Source organism: Harpia harpyja, chromosome 8 (genome assembly GCF_026419915.1).
Source record: "Harpia harpyja isolate bHarHar1 chromosome 8, bHarHar1 primary haplotype, whole genome shotgun sequence".
NCBI lineage: Eukaryota > Metazoa > Chordata > Aves > Accipitriformes > Accipitridae > Harpia > Harpia harpyja.
Genome location: NC_068947.1, coordinates 10,338,227 through 10,359,705, shown reverse-complemented (window position 1 = coordinate 10,359,705; position 21,479 = coordinate 10,338,227). Strand labels below are relative to the sequence as shown.

The following is a 21,479-nucleotide window of genomic DNA, read 5'->3' as shown; positions in this document are numbered from 1 at the left end:
CCACAATTTCTCAACGCCAGGGCAGAGGACTGTGCTTGTTGTGCAGGCTAAGTATTACGCCATTTCCAAGGTGCATTTTGTGACAGATCCTCATGCTGAGCCTTGTGCCGTGCTTGTTTACTGCCCTGGACCCCATCAAGGTGCTCAGGCTCAGACTCCGGTGCTGCAGGCTGCTCTGCCCACTGGCTCTGGGTAAAGGAGCGTGTGTTACCTGACATCTCTGCAGACAGTGATTTAGATGTGGCTGAACAGGTTGAAAGCAAGGAAAAAGTCCTCAAGAAACACATCAGTTTGGGCTTTATTTACAAGGTATGTTACGGCAGCCACTTCTCATGCAGGCAGGCTTGAGCTTTCAGCTGGCTGCCTGGAGGATGACTTGCAGTGCAGCTGCTGCACCTGCAAATACTCTGGGAAAACCAGGTGTTAGCCCCTGCTCAAACACATAATGTCAAGGGGGACGCTGTCAGCAGTTAACCGAGCCAGTGTAGAGCTTGTTCAGCATGTATATCCAAGCTGTGGAGGCACAACCAAGGTAGAAATCAGCTCCTTGCCTCTTTTAAGTGTTGGATGTTTCTAATCTATGTGTACAGCCCATGTTCGTATGCAGAGCCCAAGTGTCTGGCATCTGTTACAAATGTTAAAACTCCCCTGGGCAGTACTTTGTAAACGTATCTTTGGTGTCTAAATAAATAAATAAAGAGGAGGAAGGAGAAATATCAGCAAATCTCATGATTCTGAGGAAATCTGGGTGTGAGACATGCAAGTTCTGCAGTAAGACCTGCAAGTAAGTACAGCACAAGTATGATGGCAGCCTTTCTTCCTGCTCAGCTTACAATTTTAGTTGGAGAGAGACATTGTTAAGGTTATAAAGTAAACAATTTTTTGACAGCCATCTTAGAAGCTATTAAATCAATGTCAGTGGCTTAGAGGCTATTTCTTTGCTCTCTACATGAATTAAAATTCAGAATTTTTAGATGATTTTATAATTACATATGTAAGAGAAGAGATTATTTATTTTTGTTCTTAGAAGAGAGATAATAAATGTGGGGGAACATGATAAAGTAGTGAATAATAGAGAAAGTACATCAAGAACTGCAGGAATGCCTTCAGAAATAAACTTCATTTACAGCTTTATAATCCACCCCCCTCCAAATTACCCGCCCTGTCCCTCGTACACTGCAAGGGAATTGGGTGTAGCGTGAGTGAGAAATATAATCTTGCTGATGGGCTTGCTGTTGTGTATTGGTTGTCTAGCTGTCCAGAGAACGACAGAAGTACCCTATGGGGAAAAAAAAAAACCACAAACCTAAATGGAAGAAGGCACAAGTATTATTTAGAGACATATCAAAGGTCCAACTTCCAATCATGTCCTTTCTGGTGAAATTTTTGTGGAAATGCTAAGGTTAAAAGGGTATTTCAGTAAATTTGCTGATTCCAGGCAGAATCAGACTGGTGTTACAAAATTTCAATCAGTTTTTTAAAAATTTACTTTAAAATGGTTTTTAGATAGCCAGATGTGTTTGATTGTAGGGCTTGGTTGTCGTGCATAATACATGGGGGTCAGATGAAAAATGTGACTCTTGCCACATTTGTCAATCCAAATGCGAGTTTGGATTCTGCCCTAGCACAGAAGTTTAAGATTTTCTCTTAAAAACAAACAAACAAACAAAAAAACCCCACCTGAATTAGTTGTTCTCTTAATTAAAAGAAAGCTGTTAATGTTAGGAAGTGAGATTATAATAAAGCTGTTTAATCAAATGGTGCAATTTAAGATGTTTAGTAGGTACAGAGATATCAAACAGGAAAGAAATAAGTTGGACCTGAAGATGAAATAATTATTGTCATGATTACATTTGAGTAAGATCTGTCTGAATGCAGAGTGCTGTATGATGGAGAAACGATTTTCATGGCTTGAACTTGCATTATAAAATTCTGGGGGAGGCAATCTCTCACCAGTATCTCTGAGTGGCTGCGGTTGGGTACGGGGTTGCTATGGTAACAGATGAAGGCTTGCCCAGTTAAACATCCTCTAAGCACAATGGTATTTTCAGTCTGGGGCTTCAAATAAGACCTATCATCTTTGCTTCTTTGTTGTTTGCATTAATTGCCTGCCTATCAATTCTCTGAGCAGAACTGCGGGTGAAGCTGCTTAACTGTATGTGTTCTGCCATATAGATACGGCTCTCTGTTGCCCCTTGAAGAAAGCTGACCTGCAATAGAAACTGAACCCAGTTACTGTCCTCTGCAAAGTGGTGGCAAAAGTGGCTAGGCCCTTGTGTTGCAATTCAGATCTGATGCTGTTGAAATGCTTCTGGGGAGGAGGGGAAGGTACCACTGGGTGACAAAACATTGTGAATGAAATGGGAGTAATAACATCATCAGTCGCATTTTTGGATGAGCTTTACATTTGAGTGTGGCTGTTTGCCTCGCTTGTGAGGAGTGGGAGCAATATTAAAGATTTGCCTTTTGTTAGTGATGTGCAAGAGAGTGAGAGGTAAGCCAGAGGCTTACCTTGAAACTTGTGAAGGGTTAAACTTCTCAAGAGGAGATCTTGCATCATGTATGACAGATTTTTCCAGGCTTTGCTTCACGTGCTTCGTGCATGCTGTGTTTGCAGCAATTGGAGTATTAAGCACAGAGAGGCCACTCTGACTCTTGCCCAGAAGAGTGGTTTGTAGGAGTTTCCTGCAGCAATTTTTAGTTTCTGAAAAGCAAACTTCAACCTCGTGCCCCAATATTCATGTGCTAGTATTCATTTCCATTTTAATATTTTTGTTGCTGTTCCTGGCCCCTTATCTGTCCTTGTATCACTTTGGTTGGGAGCTGTCGCTCCACAGCATCCAGTCTTCTTGCTGTTACATTAACAGTCCAAGAGCCCATTTGGGGTCTTGGGTCCAGCTCCAGGTAACAGGGGGGGGGGGTGATGTGGCAGTACCATGATTCCGAATGTGTGAGATACCAAAAATAGCAACGTTCCCAACTGTCAATATTGCACTGTAGTGTGGTATCTGTGACAGCAGTCTTGCCTTATCCTGTAGTGTGTGTGCTATGAGACCCAATCTTGCCCTTCACTGTGCTGTCTGACCCTCCTGTGGCACCTGCCCCAAAATAAACAGTAGGGAGTAAATAGTAGGTAGGTGCAATAGGGTGGATGAAAGGTGCATAAGGAAACAAGGAGGTGGTATCTGAGCTGACCACCACAAATCAGCTGCAGTTCAGTTGAGTCTAGAGAGCTATCCTTTCACAAGCTTCTCTGTCTATTCAGCTCTTGGGAATAAACTGCCTTTGTTCCCAGCTGTACTGAAATGTTTATTCATTAGATTTTAATAAAGAAAGTCAAAACTCATATTCCTTAATAAGTGTTGGTAACTGAATATTATTAATTGATTAGTCAATACCTGTTAGCATGATAAGCCAACAGAAACCTGCAGTGACAACAGCCTTCAGATTATGTATTCGTTCTCTAAATTATTAACTACTATTGATCGTCTCCCAACTGTCTTTTTTGAGGAGCAACTTTTTTTTTTTTTCTTTAACTGGTAAGTTATATTTATTTAGGAGTTTTGTTGCCTGTTTTTCCTTCAGGAGCCAATCTCTTTTTACAGGCTGTTTGAAGGGGTGGTCCGGGTTTGCATACCGTCACTGTTTTCTGTATTTTGTTCTTCCTTGGTATCTTCAAATATTTGTGAGTGTAGTCAAGGACACTGATCCAGCCAGCTGTTTTTTTCAATATAATTTCCTCAATAAGGAACTATGGAAAGACTTTTATCAGTGTCATTACTGGTTTTCTCACTAACATGTGAAAATCCAAGATAAATAGGCCCATGAAGCTAGATATAAAAGCAGGACAGTATGATCTTTTAATGGAAATGTCTGCTGCTTTTCTTCAGAAAATGTCAAATACTTCAGATACATAGGTCTACACCATTCTGTCTTTTTTTACAGATGGGGAAACAAAGAGCTTAAAGTGATTTAACCAGCACAGTGCAGCAGATTCACTGCAGTGCTGGGAACAGGACCTGGCTCTCCGACTCCCAAGCCACTAGTTGATGACCAGGATGTCCTGTAGCACCTTTAGTAGCTCTCATTAATATTCTTTCTCTATCCAGGGCTGCTATATTTTCTTCATTATCATTTCATTCAGTCCTGCCATGCTAGCTTTGGCCATCTGTTTTTCCTGCCAGTGCTTTTGCCATTTCTTCCATGGCTGCCTTATGCTTGGAACAATCTGTTTCGATGATGACTCCTCAAAAACTACATGTACTAGAACACAGAGAGGAAATTGATTGCCTTCTGATGGTGACAAGGCAGAGAGCCAGAAAAGGTAGCTAAATTATGATGTATGAGTGTGGCTTCTAGCTTGGCCTGTGCTTAACTTTATTCAACACATCCTATCAGTTCAAGAGGATGACGTAACCCTCTAGAATATAATTCTTGTCATCCCACTAGAAATTCACTCACATGTGGCCAAAGTAAGAACCTCAGCTTATACAAGTCTCAGTCTGTGTGCTGAAGTAAAAGGCAGAGATGGTCTTGAGAAGTTGAGAGGTTGCAGGCTGTATTCCCTCCATGTTGTGCACCCTTTCTAGTTCCCTTCATTACCATAGTGGCTTGGCACACTTGCTGCAGGGTGTGACACTAATATTTTCCTCTGCAATTATGAGGATTTATGGCATCAGAACTAAAATGAGATGTTCTCTTCTGTATTCCCATTGTTCCGTCCCTTGGTGTCTCTGCTTCAGGAATTACAAGATTGAAATAAAAGTTTGTGAAGAGAATGGATGAGTGTCCTGGTTTCAGCTGGGATAGAGTTAATTTTCTTCCTAATAGCTGGTACAGTGCTGTGTGTTGTATTTAGTATGAGAATAATGTTGATAACACACTGATGTTTTAGTTGTTACTAAGCAGAGCTTATCCCAAGTCAAGGGTTTTTCAGCTTCTCATGCCCAGCCAGCAAGAAGGCTGGAGGGGCACAAGAAGGGAGCACAGCCAGGACAGCTGACCCGAACTAGCCAAAGGGATATTCCATACCATATGACATCATGCCCAGTATATAAACTGGGGGGAGTTGGGCAGGGGGGTGGTTTGCTGCTCGAGGACTGACTGGGCATTGGTCAGCAAGTGGTGAGCAGTTGCATTGTGTATCACTTGTCTTTCTTGGGTTTTATTTCTCTCTTTTTTTTTTTTGTTATCTCCCTTTTCATTATTATTATTATATTTTATTTCAGTTATTAAACTGTTCTTATCTCAACCCATGAGTTTTACTTTTTTTCCCAATTCTCCTTCCCCTCCGACCAGGTGGGGGGAGGAGTGAGCGAGCGGCTGCGTGGTGCTTAGTTGCCTGCAGCAGTTAAACCATGACAGTGAGAAATGAAACGATTTTTTTGGATAGACTTAGCCATATTTTTTTCTTCTTTTTGCGACACACAAGTGCACATTCTGTCTCTTCTGAGTCAGACCCTGTGTTCTTCAGAAGAAGAAACCTGTGACCTGACTGTGTGGGAACTTTGCTAGTGTACTTTAAAATATTCCGAGCTGGAAAACAGACACGTACAACAAGCTTCAGGAAAACTGTTAAAATTTAGGACAGTTGTAATAAAAGTTCACCTCTTCCTTTTTTTGTTGGGGTTATAAAAGATGGCGTGCTGGTGTTAGAAAACAGAAGGCTGTCCTCCCCAGTTTCTCTGCCTGGCTGACTGACTGTCATTAGAAGTGCTGGCTTATGCATCAGAAGAGCTGAGCATGTGGTGCAAAAGGTGCTCAGCACATGTAAAATTTGACCACAAACTGTTCTAATATGTGGCTTCAGTGTCATTTCATGATTATCGTTTTTCTTTTTAACTCCACCTTGCCCCTCTGGCAAAGTGTTTGAATGAAAAATTCAGGATTTGGACAGATAGCTATGAGTGTTTACATGTCAAGTCACAAGAGCCATGGGGTCCATATACAGAAGTATTCTTTAACTGTTTTTATCTTTTAGGTCTTTCAGCTGCCAAACTGCTGACTGAGTCAGGCTTGAATGTGGTGTTGCTGGAAGCCAATGACAGGGTTGGTGGAAGAACTTTCACTGTAAGGGTAATTATCTCCAAACCCATTTATACTACACATACATACATATAGTATATACTATAGTATATGCATATATATAATTATACACATGTATGGTGTATGTATATATATATATGAATAGTATACATATACTATATGAATAGCGTACATAAATGTGTTTATTTATCTTTCCTGCTAGAGGACCTACTTGAGGGAAAATTTCTAGAGCACTAACAGGTGGGAAATTTCCAGATATTGTACCAGGAAGAGTAGGGATAGACTGGCATAATGGTGGGGGACAGAATATTTCCGTGTGATCTGCAGGCTCTGGAGTCATCAGTCCTTTCCTCTGGGAAGGAGAACATGATTAGCTAAGTTTCAGAATAATTTCCTGGGGAGAGACACTGGAGAAATATCTATGAAAAAATACCCATAAGGCCAACCATGCCGTGAAGATCCTTGAGCTGAATCCTAACAAGCCCCGTGAGGAGTGATGGAGACTAAAGTAATGGTGGTGGTGGCTAGGAACTAGAACCAGCATGTCTCCCATCACTCCTCTACCTTTTGCTCTACCTTGACCTGGGAGACCCCCTCCCAATCTGCTCATTAGAAAATCTTACCTGTGATACTTCCTAGTACAGTCTGTTTTGAACTAGTTGTTGGCGAGATGCCTGACTGAGCAAGAACCACACGGATGTCTCTGACTCTGTCCTCTCTTTGCCTGTCAGGCTCTTTCCTCTTGTGTTTGTTAAGGCTGTAATGTAACAACAGGCCAGCTAAGCTGGTTATGAACTCATTATCTGAGTATCTTGGTATACCATATTCTTGGTAATCGCCACACCAGAACCCTACCAAAGAACTGAAGTTTTTCCATGGGGAGAGGAATCTTGGCCAAAATGCTCTCTGAGTGTTTCATTTAAAGAATTCCTCTGGATTGCTCTTTTAACTTGTGTGCTATTTACAAAAGGCTTATCTCTTTTTTTTTAATCCTTTTTTTTTTTTTTTTTTTTCCCTTTTGTGTGTTGTGTGTGATAAACTAGAATAAGCAAGTTAAATATGTGGACCTTGGAGGAGCTTACGTGGGGCCAACACAAAATCGTCTCCTGCGGTTATCTAAAGAGTTAGGAATAGAGACGTATAAAGTGAATGAAGTTGAGCACCTGATACACCATGTCAAGGTAAGATGCTCTCAAGCATGCTGCTCTAGACAGGCAAGTTGTAGTGGTCTCCTTTATCATTGTTTTCCATCCATGCTACAGTGGAGTATACCTGTTTAACCATCTGAGTTTCTCGGAGAAAAATAAGGATGTTGGTAATGAAGAATTCATACAAATTACTGCATGCATGCACATCTACATGTGTACACTGTAGATGCATCCTGTTAACTGATGCCTTGATTCAGGTCTGAGCTCTTAGTTAAAAGCTCTCAAAAGGCTTCATTGTTTATGAACAGGACAACTGTTGACTCTTCTGTACAGGTCAGCTCTCATATATACTGCCTAAGGTGTCCGAAAGTCCCTTTCAGAAGTCCTAGAAGTACCTTCAATCAGGCTGAAAGTTTCTCAGGATGGGCTTCCTAAACCAGTGACAATTATTATCCTCACTGAAACAAATGTGAGAGGTTAAGTCTGGTTTTGCCGATGGGGAAACTAACATGCAGAGTACTAAAGGCATTGTAATAATAATTGCAAATGGCCCTGGGAATCAAATGTTCTTGTGGAGGCAGATCTAAATGATCTGTTCACAATCTGAAGCAGGACAGCTATGGCAAAGCTGTTAAAAAGCCCACATATTCTCAGTATTCGTACTATGCTTTCTCCAAAAGAGCATCCTTTCTCCTTTCCTGATACAGAGCAGTGTTGCACTCCCACAGAAGGGAAACTTTCTGTGTTAGTCCTGAGGAAATTAATGTTGAGTTTCATTATATGCGTATGAAAAGCCATTGTGCAATGACTAGCAAAACATTCGTCAGATAGTAGTTGGTGTTTGATCAGAGGTTAAAGAAAACATGGACAGGTTTAAGAACAGCAACAGAGAAAAGGTGTTCTGTCATGTTTCCAATATTTTTTCCACTCAGTTGTTATTAAAAAGAAGTGTGTTCTCAAAGTGATTTGCTATGGTGATTGTCCACAATTACATCTGCTGTGGTAGAACTGATGGCTACATCCACACTGTTCTGTTTCATGTGCCTCTGGCATCATCCTCAAAGCTAAATTTTCTGCTTGTTTACACTATTTAGCCTTCAGAGTCTCCTCAATAGCAATAGGAGGTCATGCCATGAAGGGAGACCTTAATGGTAGAAGACAATTGACACGGCCAGTCAGGATGACCAGCTCTCAGGACAAGCTTGCTGTCCTAGCATAGGGGCATTCCAAAATGCTGCCAGGAGTCACTGAAGCCAAAACTGAAGCAGACGTGGGCCTGATTTATTGTCAGCAGCCAGTCAAGCACGGCTGCTTGTTTGGTAAGCCAGACCCCATTTTCTTTTAGGATGTCTAGGAACCAGCTTGTGGGGGGATATGACTATGCTGGTTGAAACAGCCTTTTTTTTTTTTTCCAACAGGGTTTTAGAGTGAGGAAAACAGAGAATGGCACAAAAGTAGAAGTTTGGGCTCTTGACAGGGGCAGTCTGTCTTCCCCTTGACCACAAGTGTTCTATTGCATGAGTTGCCAGGGGTTGCGCATAGCCTTTTACGGTTGTCTGTGGGTACCTTTTAGACCAGGATGGTGAGTGCTGGTGTGAGTCAAGGCTCTCAGCTTTACTCTCCACCCAGCACTGATAGGACTTGCTGGCTTTCAGTGATGTATCCCAGGCTGGCAGAGAGCGGCATGCCTTGGCTTTGTCTGTAAGTTGGTCATAGAAAGGGCCTTGCATTGGACACTAAGGCATTAGGACACAAGTCCAGGGAATCTATACAGCAGCATGACTTATATCCAGAAGTCCAGAGGTGGGGGAAGCCACTCTGCCTCTGGAGGCATTCAAGCCATCCAAGCCTGCAGATACGGGGTGCTTGCTACTTTGGTTAATGCCTGCATCTGTGCAAACAGATCCTGGGGAAGCTGTGAGGAAGGCTGAGGGCCTGGGCTCGCTCCAGCACTCATGTGCCTGTGCTAAGACCTACTGAGAGATGCTCGTAGATGACAGGTTATGCCCTTGTATATGCCAGAGGGATGAATCATCCATGGCAATATGATGCAGGCAAGTGGCTCGCTCTGAGCGCTGGCAGGCATGTGTGAGATTGGCACTATGCCTTACGCAGAGCCATTGAAAAAGCTGCCCTGGAAGGGACCCTTGGAGGTTCCTACTCCACCCTGGCCTTGGAGCAGTGTCTGCCTCATAGTTAGGTCTGTTGCTTGGGGCCATTCTCAGTCAAGTGTTGAAAGTCTCTGAGGGGAGAGAGATCCCACCTGCTGGTTGAGGTGCTCCCAAGGCATGCTGAGAGCCTGCAGGTTGGATTCAGACAGTGTGTAGGCTCAGGCTCCCAATGTGGCTGCCTGTAGGAGAGCTCCTGAAGAGAGGAGGGAAAGAAGTGTGTGCCAGGACTCCCTGGTAGCCAAGCTGGAGGTAAAGAGAGGAGATATTCCAGAGTCACCGATATATATTTCAAGAAGAGATAATCCACAGATATATAGCACCTCCTTTGAATCTCCTAATTTCATTCATTTTAAATCTTTTATTTCCTTTTTGCTTCTGTGTGTGTACAACTGTGGAAAAGCATTAACATAGCTGAAGAATTACTCACAGTTAAATGATTGGAACGTGAGCACTATATAGTAGACATACGCATTGTTGTGTGGCCAAATCAGTGTAATAAACTTCAGCCTTTTGCATTTCATGTATCTGTAATACATTCTTTACAGGTGTCTCACTTTCAGCCATGTGGCTTGCCCATGCTTGCCCTGCAAGTGCACAATGCTCTTGTGTGCCCCCTGAAATCCAAGCGGTACTCTAAAGTCATAGCTCGCAAACCAGATTCCAAAATACACACAGGTCTGTCGCCCCTGTGTGAATTTGAATTCACATGCTGACCCAAGCTTTGTGACTGTGGTCAAATATAATTAAATTCTGGACCACAAAATTCTGTGAACCCAGAGAGGCAATGAAACCTAAAGGTTTTAATTCTTCTCTCGCTACACAATCAGGCATCACAGTGCATCTTGTAAAATCAGCTGCTGTTTTTACATATACCCAAAGGCAAAATCAAGCCTTTCATCGTTAATTAAATTCATTTTAGAGGCTTTTTAATACAAGTAATATATGCATCTTCTTTGTACTACAAAATGAACAGAATGCTTTTTGTTGATCTCTGGGTGGGTCTCTGCTAATTAGGCATTACAAACTTGATTGGGTTGTGTGGGTTTTTTCCCCTTTAATCTTTTTTAATGTCAGGTTCTATTGTGAGAATATTTTTGGTCTCACTTATATTGTGTGTGATATCTTCACAGAAATTCAAAATTATATTTCTTGCCCTACATTTTTTTCTTTCCCTCCACTTGTTAAGCAGCCTTTTTCATGGTCTTTGAAAGGAGATTAGTATGTTCTTTTCATTTGTGTAAATACTGGTACATCAGCCTTAGTGAGAAAATTAGTATAGCTCTGCAAGTCGTATTTGGTAGGCAAATTGCTGCCTGAACAGCATTGCTTTTCAATAGCGTACCTGAAGTTACCTTCATAAATCCAGATTTAAGAAGCAAAAGCAGAACTATCTGAGAAGTCATCATCTCCTAACAGTCCTCCCATTGGACTCGTAGGCAGATGTAAAACACTTCTTAAAATAAGATAACTTTTCCTTAGCTGCCCAAGAGAGGATTCAGGGCCCTACCTTAGATAGGTAGATTTGTAACTTTTGACTGGTGGTGTTTTTCCTCACCAAAATGACAGCTTTTGTCTTAGAAAAACAAGCCAAAGTACATATAGTCCAGGATCTTTCCATATACCCTGGAAAGAAGTGTTGAAATATGAAAACATGTCAATTATCATGAGGGTTTAATCATCAACATATTTTCTGCATTAATTCAAATTGCACTTCTCCTTTGTGCAGTCCCAATAGCCATGCAAACTTCCAGCATTTTAAACCACAAATTTACCAATGTTATCAAATGTAACACAGGTTCCTTTGCTAAGTAAGATAACTGTGGAACTGGTTTACTCTGCTACCCTAAATCAGTGTAAAGAAACATTTCTCTGTATGACTTGTTTGCCAAATTAATCTTTTTAGAACTTGATTCCTTCGTATACAGTAAGGATGATCTACTCTTTGTCCTGCTGTGGTGCCAGCTGAACATCCTCTGATCCCGTTTTTGCTGATGGAGAGCTTGCATGAAAACCTGGCAACACGGACTGGCAACAAGACTGCTTACTGGCTACATTAGACCAACAAAGCTTCTTTCTCAAAATATAGTCATTAGTCTGTGGTAGACCCCCCCACTGCCATTGATGGTCCTTGTCATTTTTTTCCAGATGTTTTTTCCACTGGAACTTTCTATGGGATAATGCCGTGATCCTTCCTGGAATTTCCCCAGATTATAGCATCATTGCTAGAAAGTGGTAGCAACACTTATTCCTTTTAGTCTCTGTGTTGTCTCAGTGCAGACTGGGGATAGTGCTAACAGCTGGCTTAGGTAGCTGGCTATTTTGACAGCGTGTTGCACCTGAAACATTCCTCATGTGGTTATAACTGAGATAAGTCCTGCTAGTTGTTTCCTTAGGGGTTTTTCAGGTTAAAATGCTGGGTGAAACATGAAGCATCCCCTGCCTAGTCACGTTCTTGACAGCAACTTGCCAATACCTCATTACCTCAGTTAAGTTCCCTGTAAGAGGATGGAATTTCCTCATACTCATTCATCTGCCAGCAGCACTGGCTAGAGGTGTCTGAATGCATGTCATGCCCTCTTCAAGTTTAGCACCACTTTCATACAGGTATATACAATCGACACCTCTGGGGAGAATGCTAATGTGAACCTTGTTTGCGGCACATCACTGAAGGTGAATATTTAGTCTTATATATGCAGTACCTTTAACTAGGACCACAAATCTGCACTAATGTTACTGGGTTACATACTGATCTACAATAGATCTGCAGAAAAAAATTTTACAGCCCTCTTGGGTGTCATTCATTTTCAGCACTATTGTGCTTATTAAAATGCAGTTTGCTGTGGTCTTGTTCATGAATAAAAAATGTGATGGTCGTGTTGTACTGGGATTTAATTAGCAGCTGGATAAGTGACTGCTGTATCTAAAGTTACAGAATTTGGTGGTATTTCTTCTGTGATATCAGTGATACATGCACTGAAGCTAAGCAATATGATTTATTTAAGCTTTTGACCTGCTTCTCTGCAAATCTAAGGGCAGTATCTCCTGCTCCTGGCATAGTCTGTAGTATAGAGTGTAACAGCCTAAATGGATTTTTGAATGACTAGATAAAAGTGCTTTTATTTTTCTTTGTGTATCTTAATTAGAGTGCAGTCAGAGAATGAAAAGTCTGTGAGAGTCTCCATTGCCATCAATTTAAGCGAGGCGAAATGGCATCACATCTTTTGTTTTTTCCCCTTTTTGCTGACAGTTCGTAAGCAAGAACTTGGGGAGCTCAGAAGAATACATCTGAATCTTTAAGAAGCTGGGCATCTGGTGTCTTGAAAAGGAAGCCAAGTAAATTCAAAGATGCTTAAATTACTGCAGGGCCTTGGTAGTTTCACATATCATTACTGGAATGCAGATCTATGTTATTTTAACTCTTTACTATATATGACAATGCAGGCATTCCTGTCACAAGACGCCATGTCATTAATCACACTCGCTGGTAGCCGCAAAAGCGAGTCTGAGGATTGAATAGGCTGAGGTTGGTGAAAGCATCTTCCAGACTCCCACAAAGGGTATCCTCCACGCTGTGAATTGAAGAGCAGGCATTGGCAGGAGTATAGGAAAGGCTGGTCTTGTTTTGGTCTTGTTGGACCTGCCCTGTAAATAAAGGGGCATCTTCCCTTCTTTTTTGTGCCATCCACCTGGCAGTAATTGCAAGAAGGAAGTTTGTAATTAGGCCTTTTTTAATTAAAAAAGGATAATATTTGTATTACAGCAGCCTAAAAGAAGCAAGATTACATAGAGCAAATCTGCAAAGCGATGTCTGTCAAAGGAGACTGTAAAGCAAGGTCTTGCAAGGGATGTTTACTGATCAAGAAGATTGACTGGAAGACTGGCAGCTGTGACCTAATGGTAGCATGAGGATGAAAGTAGTAAGAAAAATGAACTGGAAATAAAGTATGCATTTCTTAATTAAATCTGAGTGGAAAGAAACTTCCTCAGTCTTTAGCCCTCCCAGACCCCAGGGTCTGTTCCCTAGGAGATAAGGAAAAGGAGCTGTGCTCCCACCTAGCTTATTTAATTCAGGCTGCTGGGAGAAAAGCTTCAATTGCATCTGATTGTAAGAACTAATTTTTGTTTCCCTTGAGAAGCTGATTGAGGTCTACAGAAAAACAGAATTAGAGAAATGTGTATTTCATACAGAAACATCTGGCTGAGCATACTGGGTTTCACACGTCTGTAAAATTGTATGTAAGGTTTCTTTTTTTTTTTAGGTAAGAAATTTAATAACCTGGAGTATCTCAGAAACAAAACTAGTGAGCCCAGTGTTATTTTCTACTTTAAAGACAGTGGTTTAGTTGTGAAAGACTGTGTGTGCCCTGTGTGCTTGGTTATGTTATCTGTGGGCAGAGCTCATTTGATGGCTTTCTCCCAAATGAAACTCCTCTTTTCTTGTGTTTTCATTTATTTTTGCCCATTTATCTGCTTTTGGGAGGGGAAGGAGGTTTTTTTAAGACTAATTCTAGAAATACTGAAAAGTTTTCTGTTGATTTTATCTACTTTGTTGGCAGGTTCTGTGCTTGATAACACACCTGGCTGCTTTTTGTAAAAGTGTTTTTTTAGTGTCTGAAAACAAAAAAGCCCTGTTCTAGTAGGAAGGAGACTGAGTTAACGCTTTTCTCAGCTAATAAATATTCACTTTTAAATTCAGAGCAGAACCTCAATTACTCTTTCTAAATCACTTCAGTGTTGTTCTCATTCTGCCTTTGTGCAGATAAGTATTCCAGCGATTGTATGACTGATGTTGTGACACAGTGAAGATGGACTTTATTTCTATAATATGGCAGAAACAAATTGTTCTCAATTAGCTCCTTTCCTTTTCAGGATGCATGTTTCAAGCCAATGTGTCTGGCTATGCTACACTTAAAATGGAATTACTTTTGCTGACCAAATTTCACAAAACACTGGCATCCACAGCTGATGATCTCAAATTAGATATTAAAAGATATTTGGGGGATATTTTGGCATGTCTTAATATTGTAGCTTTGCACCATTAGTTATGTAGATTTTCTTGTGCTGCATTTGGATTTTCTAACCTATATATCTTTTTACCTTTAGGATATCTGTCAGTATAGTAACCAGCTAAGTGTATGAGCTCCTGAACAGTTTCTCAAAGAAGGGAACTTCATTGAAGTTCAACACTGTTAACAGTTTTCCGAGTAGGCCTGTATACCTATCTCAGCTTGGTCCAACTAGTTGCCATGTTTTATTGAGAATTATGATTACACAAGAGGCTTAGTCCCAAAGACACATATTGTTAGATGCTTTGGATTAAAAAAAAAACACCCCCAAAACATCCCCCACAAACAAAACCAAAAAGATAGTTTTCCATGGGGCAGCAGATGAGAAACTGAGTATCTGAGACAGATACTGAGTTACAGCCTGAACTGATGCTTTTCTGTTTCTGGTTTTCCTTCTCGCAACTTTGCATCTTACAGTTTCTGTGCTTTATATGAATGACGTTACCAAGATTTTAGTTGAGAGAACAAGGTGTGTGTGATGTACCAGTGCTGTGAATCAGCAGAGGGCACTGCGTGCCTATAAACCTATGTAACTGAATTAACATGCAGAGTGACATCTTGGTGAAGTTAGCATCAGTTACTCCAAGGTTTAGATGATTTAGCTGAGGGAATATCTGTGCTCATTCAGTGATGCAGAGAATGCACCACACCATCTCGTTCCTTCCAATGAAAGCTGACTATATTTATAAGATGTTTATACCGTGCTATAAAAAAATGCACGGATCATTGGCACCAGGGGCTTCGATTCACAATACTGCATCCCACTTGGGCGCTACCTGGGTACATAATGTTTAGGGGAGCATAAAGTTATGTTATGCATGCAAAAGCAGACTTTCTCCTGAGATACCGCTCTTCATTGAGATACTGGTGTTTCCTGGCAGAGTGTGTCCTTTCTCAGCTAACCATTCACTCACTCTCACGCTCACAGGAAAAAGTGTGGGGGATCCGGTCCCTATGCCCTCCCAAGTGCTGGGCCTGATATTGAAGTGGCTACTGATATTCAGATGCCACGCTGTGTTGTTTTGCCCCTGTAATAACCTGCTTCTTATGTCAGCTATGTGACCTGAAACAGAGCTGATGTATGCAGAAAGTTTATTTCTATTTCTACTCGTATTACATGGGTCCGGTGTAACTAAGCCAAATATTAGTTGATGTGAAACAGATGGATGAGAAAATCTATTGGGAATTGTAATATTTGTGACAAACACTGGATTTCTCATTTCCCTGTTTGTTTATTCCTGAGGCAGCTGGGTTGCATGAGTTTCCTGCCTATAGTTTCAGCTTCTTCAGTATGCTTTAGCCCATACTGCAGCAACAGCCTTCATAAGCAGCAAAGCAGCAAGTGACCCATACAATAGCAGGTACACCTCCAACTGCTGATGCTGGTGTTCTGCTTTTGGAAGCATTCCAAGTGGCACTGTGAAACAGTTTCTAAATATATACATATATATATATATATACCTGTATTAAATACCATTAAGCCCTAAAAAAAGAAAAAGGTAAGAAATACTTCTGAGCATTATAGTACTGGTGTTGAAATATCATGTGAAACGATCAGAAGGGGTGGTTATTATGGCTGGTTTTATACTGCTCTGATTTAGGTATAAAAATACTTGAAAAGGAAGTGTTTTGTGCATCTGGGGCATATTTTTCATCTGTGTCTTGTTTTCCTTTAGAGATTATACAGCACCAGGAGGTACGGAGAATGCTATTCCCAGCAGTACGATAGAAATAGGCAAATTTTGCCTAAGTATCAAAAAGGTTGTTGTATTTGCAAAAGCGCAAATTCATCAGAAGTAGAGCTGAAATGTTTCAGTTTGTTGGAAACTACTCAGAGCTATGTGTAGTCTTTCTTTGGTGCTGCTGTTTTTGTTTCTGTGTAGAGCCTAGTCTTGCAATCTCTTCTCAAACAAAATTCTGATTGACAGCTCCTGGAGTTTTGTCCGTGTAGGAAATAAGGATCAGGCCTTAGGTAGTGTCTTAGCAGCTCTTGAAAGTAACTTTCACAGGAGAGTCCCTAACTTTGATGATCATTTTTATTTTTCTAGGTTGAAGTTGTTCTTGTGCTTTATGAGATTTGTCACCCCAGATTTCTGCACAAGAGACATACCCAAGATTTCCCTTTCTGCAGTTCAAATTCAGTGAACTAGAAGAATAGTAAAACAAAGATATGTTTTGTGTATCTCTTAGCTGTGCGCTCATGAGGAAGCACCACAGGGAATTCATAAGACTTGAGTTAACTCAGAGGGGATAACTCAGTTGAGATTGCCTCTGGCAGAGCAGGAAGCTGAGAACAAAATCAATAATTGGAATAACCCATTCTGATGCTGTCCTGGTTTTCTTGAGCATAGCAGTATACATGTTTCATAAATCTAAATCTGGGAAATGCTAGGTATTTAAAACCAAACTGATATGCTCTGTCCTTGGAATACCTACATGGCGTTTACACTAGTGAAGGGTGGCTCCCGTGTTCAGAAGGCACAGTAAAAACTGACTTCTTGCTGCCGTAGGAGTTAGTTATGGAATTTTAATGTGCCCAAAAGGCTAAAAGGTAATTACCAACATGGTTCAGATGTTACTAGCTGGGATGGGAAGGTATTCAGTCTGAGAGCTTTTGCTCTTCTTTCATAGCCCTTTGGCAGCAGAGTATGAAGGTGTGCCCCAGGTCAAATTAATTTCATGTTAAGAGATTCCATAATAGTACCCAAATGTCCATGTTGGGACTAAATGCTTCTGATGAAACATACTCATTGAGTTCATCTCTGTCTACAGGGATATGTTTTCCTGATTCCAGTTTAATGTATTTTCATATGGTTGAGCACAAGAGCTGTAGAAATGTGCTTTTGCTCCATGCTGAATGAAAAAGAAAAAAACAAGCCTCCATTTTCTGGAGTATTCGTGAAGATGTGCTATAATGTCCATTCTTAAATTGGAAATGCTAGGTTTTCAACCATGGTGCCTCTGGCTCATGAAGTGACTGGAGATCTGCTCTGGCTATGACAAAACTTCTGATTGAAAACTTAAAAATTTGATGTTTTGGCATTTTACAAACCCTAATCTCTCCTCAAAAGCACTGCAAAATGAAATAGTTGTTTTGCAGCTGCTTCTTCATATGTCCATGTACCAAAGAATTAAATCCTTTCCTCCCACACTTTGGTTTCTTCTTAACTTTCATTACCTTGGTGTTTCTGACAAGGATTCCATTAGAGTCCTGCGTCTGTAAAAAGACTAGGTGAAAACCAGTTTTTTCTTCACTTTCTCTAGCCTGTTAGGTTTCATTTTTTTTGTCCTTACTGCTTTCTAAGTATCTCTCTCCTTGAACTGGAAGTCCTCAAAGTTATTAGCCAGCATTTTTCAAGGTTATATCTCATTTTGTTATTTCCGGACCAAGTTTTGAGTCTTTCAGGATCTCTTTGTGTCCTTTTACTGTCTCTTCTGGTGCTTGCAAACACCTGCAGATTTGCATAATGTGCTCTCTGTCCCTTCTTTCACATTATTAATAAAGAGGCTAAATCAAATCTAGCCCGACACTTCTTTGTGTAAGTGGTCTTTGGATACTTCTCCTCAAGAAGACACAGTGTTATTATTGTTACGTGGTTCTAAATATTAAATCTTGAGGCAGTATTTCTTTTGAAGCCAGTGTAAATATTTTTTTAGTGATGGATCGGTGTGGCACTGCATCAATTATCTATTAAAAGTTGGTACTTCTACCAATTGACATTCATGCTGATGCAGTGCCCACTTAAATACATAATTTAATAAAAGTTTTGAAAAATCAGCTGTGGCACACAATATGGCCTTTATTATTTATCTGTTTTATGGTGTCCAGAATGCATTGTGGAAAAATGAGTAACCACGTAATGCTAATGAGCATTTCTTTGTGAATTTTTAAAGCTATTATGCTGCCATCCATATAGTCAGCCAGGGAAATCCCATGTAAATAAAATAGCTCTACAAATTACCTGTTGTCTTCCACTCTTAATTAAGCTAGACTTTCTGAATATCTAGTAGCAGAGATACAGATATATAAAAATCTAACTGTTAGATATATAATGATGTAATTGGGACATTCGTATTGGCCACACTATCGCTCTCTGGAATTTATGGCCAGAGGTGTTGGATTGGAAGAATGAGTCATTATTAGTAAATGCTACATTTTCTGTAGGGCTGGGGATTTTTAGGTTAGCTGAAACCATTTTTTTCCAGAAAGGTCTCTCAGCTATGATTTTAGTGTATAATAAAGCTCATCAGAGCTGCTTTTGTCTGATTTTGAAAGAAAAAAATCCCCAGTAAATACAATTAACAGTTCAGTCTTTTCATGAACCTTTGGGAGAAAAAAAGTAACATATGTTTCTCTTTTTCAGTAACAAATAGCCAATTTTTCATCCCAGTTGAGCAATGCTGTTCTGTCTCATTTTTTTGGTCTGATCTTAGTGACTCTACTGCAGGGTATTCATTTTGTTGCCCAGAAGCGCCCAATATAAAGCTTTGAAGATACAAGGCAGTGTAAGTTCTGCACACAACTGACTTAATTCAACTGTGTGTCACACTTAAGTTGCACATGCAGAATAACAGGATCACAGAATGGTTGAGGTTGGATGGGACCTCTGGAGGTCATCTGGTCCAACCCCCCTGCTCAAGCAGGGCCACCTAGAGCTGGTTGCCCAGGACCGTGTCCAGGTGGCTTTTGAACACCTCCAAGGATGGAGACTCCACAACCTCTCTGGGCAACCTGTGCCAGGGCTCGGTCACCCTCACAGTGAAAAAGTATTTCCTGATGTTCAGAAGGAGCCTCCTGTGTTTCAGTGTGTGCCCATTGCCTCTTGTTCTGCGTGCATACACAGACACAATCTGTCAGAAGCTGTTACATGTATTGATTAAATTTGTGCTTTCTTGCAGTGAACACCTAACCATTTGGTGCAGCTTCCTGCACATGGAAGCCATGATTATGGTTGTATTTAGTTTTTATGATGTTATTGTTTGTTTTTTATCTTGTAGGGTAAATCTTACCCCTTTAAAGGTCCATTCCCTCCTATGTGGAATCTGTTGGCCTACCTGGACTACAACAACCTATGGAGGACCATGGATGAAATGGGAAAGGAGGTATGTGTCGTGGTTTAACCCCAGCCAGCAACTAAGCACCACGCAGCCGCTCACTCACTCCCCCCTACCCAGTGGGATGGGGGAGAAAATCGGGAAAAGAAGCAAAACCCGTGGGTTGAGATAAGAACGGTTTAATAGAACAGAAAAGAAGAAACTAATAATGATAACACTAATAAAATGACAACAGCAATAATGAAAGGATTGGAATGTAAAAATGATGCGCAGTGCAATTGCTCGCCACCCACCGACCGACACCCAGCCAGTCCCCGAGCGGCGATTCCCCGCCCCCACTTCCCCAGTTCCTATACTAAATGGGACGTCCCATGGTATGGAATACCCTGTTGGCCAGTTTGGGTCAGGTGCCCTGGCTGTGTCCTGTGCCAACTTCTTGTGCCCCTCCAGCTTTCTCGCTGGCTGGGCATGAGAAGCTGAAAAATCCTTGACATTAGTCTAAACACTACTGAGCAACAACTGAAAACATCAGTGTTATCAACATTCTTCGCATACTGAACTCAAAACATAGCACTGTACCAGCTACTAGGAAGACAGTTAACTCTATCCCAGCTGAAACCAGGACTGTATGGCATGAGGAATTGCAGCTGACCATCTCAGCTTGGCTTTGCCTCCATGAGGGGCAGAGTGAAGATGGGAGTAGGATGTAGATAGGCAAAGGTGCTCTAGCTTGAACAGACCTGGTGATGGCAAAAGCAGCATCATGCCATGCATTTTGGTATGCACTGATGGTCAGAGCACATGTGTAAGTGGCATCCTGGCAGGCTCTTCTGAAGGCCATGCTGCTGAGTCTCCAGTCATACCTTCATTTTTCTGGATATATTAACATTAGGGTTTATGCTTGTGATCTTTAGCACTTTGCCTGACGATTGGGTAAGTAATATTTTAAGAGGCTGGTAGACCTCAAATGTATGCCCTTCTCCACCCTCAAATTCAACTTGTCTGTTTTAGTTACCAGTTGTGTATGCTTTTCATTGACTGAGCTACAAGACTTTGAGAAGAGGTTGCTGTTACTTGCATAGATGAATGGGAGAGATATGGAATAACTCAGAGACATTCCCCAGCACTGTATGTTGCCTTTCTAGGCAAAGTTCTTAACTCTAAAATTATTCTGTATTCTTCAATCTAAAAAAAAAAGATCTTAAAACAAGCAAACAAACAACAGAAAACCTAAAAGCATCCTCTGTTAAGTTTGCTGTATTACCTGCCAGGAATTTGCAGGCTGAATTACCATATAAAGATGATATTGATTGTGATTGATTGTGTTTGTTGTCTTTTTCTTATGCCATTCATTCATTTGCTGATGAATGCTCTTTTGTGTCTCCTTAGATTCCCAGTGAAGCCCCATGGAAGGCTCCACATGCAGAAGAATGGGACAAAATGACTATGCAAGATTTCATAGATAAAATTTGCTGGACAAAGTAAGAAACTCTTTTAATATGAAATACAATAGCTTATATTTATATACCTTAGAGCTCCAAATAAGTGTTACTGCTTTGCAAACAGATATAACTACCACTAGAATGCAGCCTTTTTAAAGGAATGGGGTGAGAAAATCTTGTAATAAGGGACCACAACACCTGTCAGCACACACAGTAGATTCTGTTATATTTCCATAACTTTTTAGGCTAAAATAAAGATAAAATGAAAATCTGGGGAGGGTTACTTCTGAAGATATGGGTAGTAACTTCATCTGTTATGCGCACTTTCCCACTCTTTACTGTGTGTTTAACCTTTAAGAGAAAAATGCTCTGGCTACAGCAGGTTTTTGAATGAAACTTTTGATGGAACAACACCCATTTATTCTGTGCTGGACCAGCTGATTTTACCAAAGTGCTATAAAAATAACATTTGTCTTGAAATAGCACTAAATCACTTTAACACCTATCATTCTGTTGTTTAACTGCTGCACTATATACCACACAGGGAAACTG

General features: G+C 40.8%; 1 protein-coding gene across 2 annotated transcripts in view; it reads left to right on the top strand.

Annotated features, from left to right (window-relative positions):
• Positions 1-21,479, top strand: part of LOC128145030 (amine oxidase [flavin-containing] B-like) — a 55,429-nt gene that overhangs the window by 13,909 nt on the left and 20,041 nt on the right. For both annotated transcript variants that reach the window (XM_052794608.1, XM_052794609.1), the window contains exons 2-5: positions 5,981-6,075; positions 7,089-7,226; positions 19,429-19,533; positions 20,875-20,966. In XM_052794608.1, the coding sequence (XP_052650568.1) occupies positions 5,981-6,075; positions 7,089-7,226; positions 19,429-19,533; positions 20,875-20,966 (430 nt within the window). The remainder of the gene's footprint in view (positions 1-5,980; positions 6,076-7,088; positions 7,227-19,428; positions 19,534-20,874; positions 20,967-21,479) is intronic.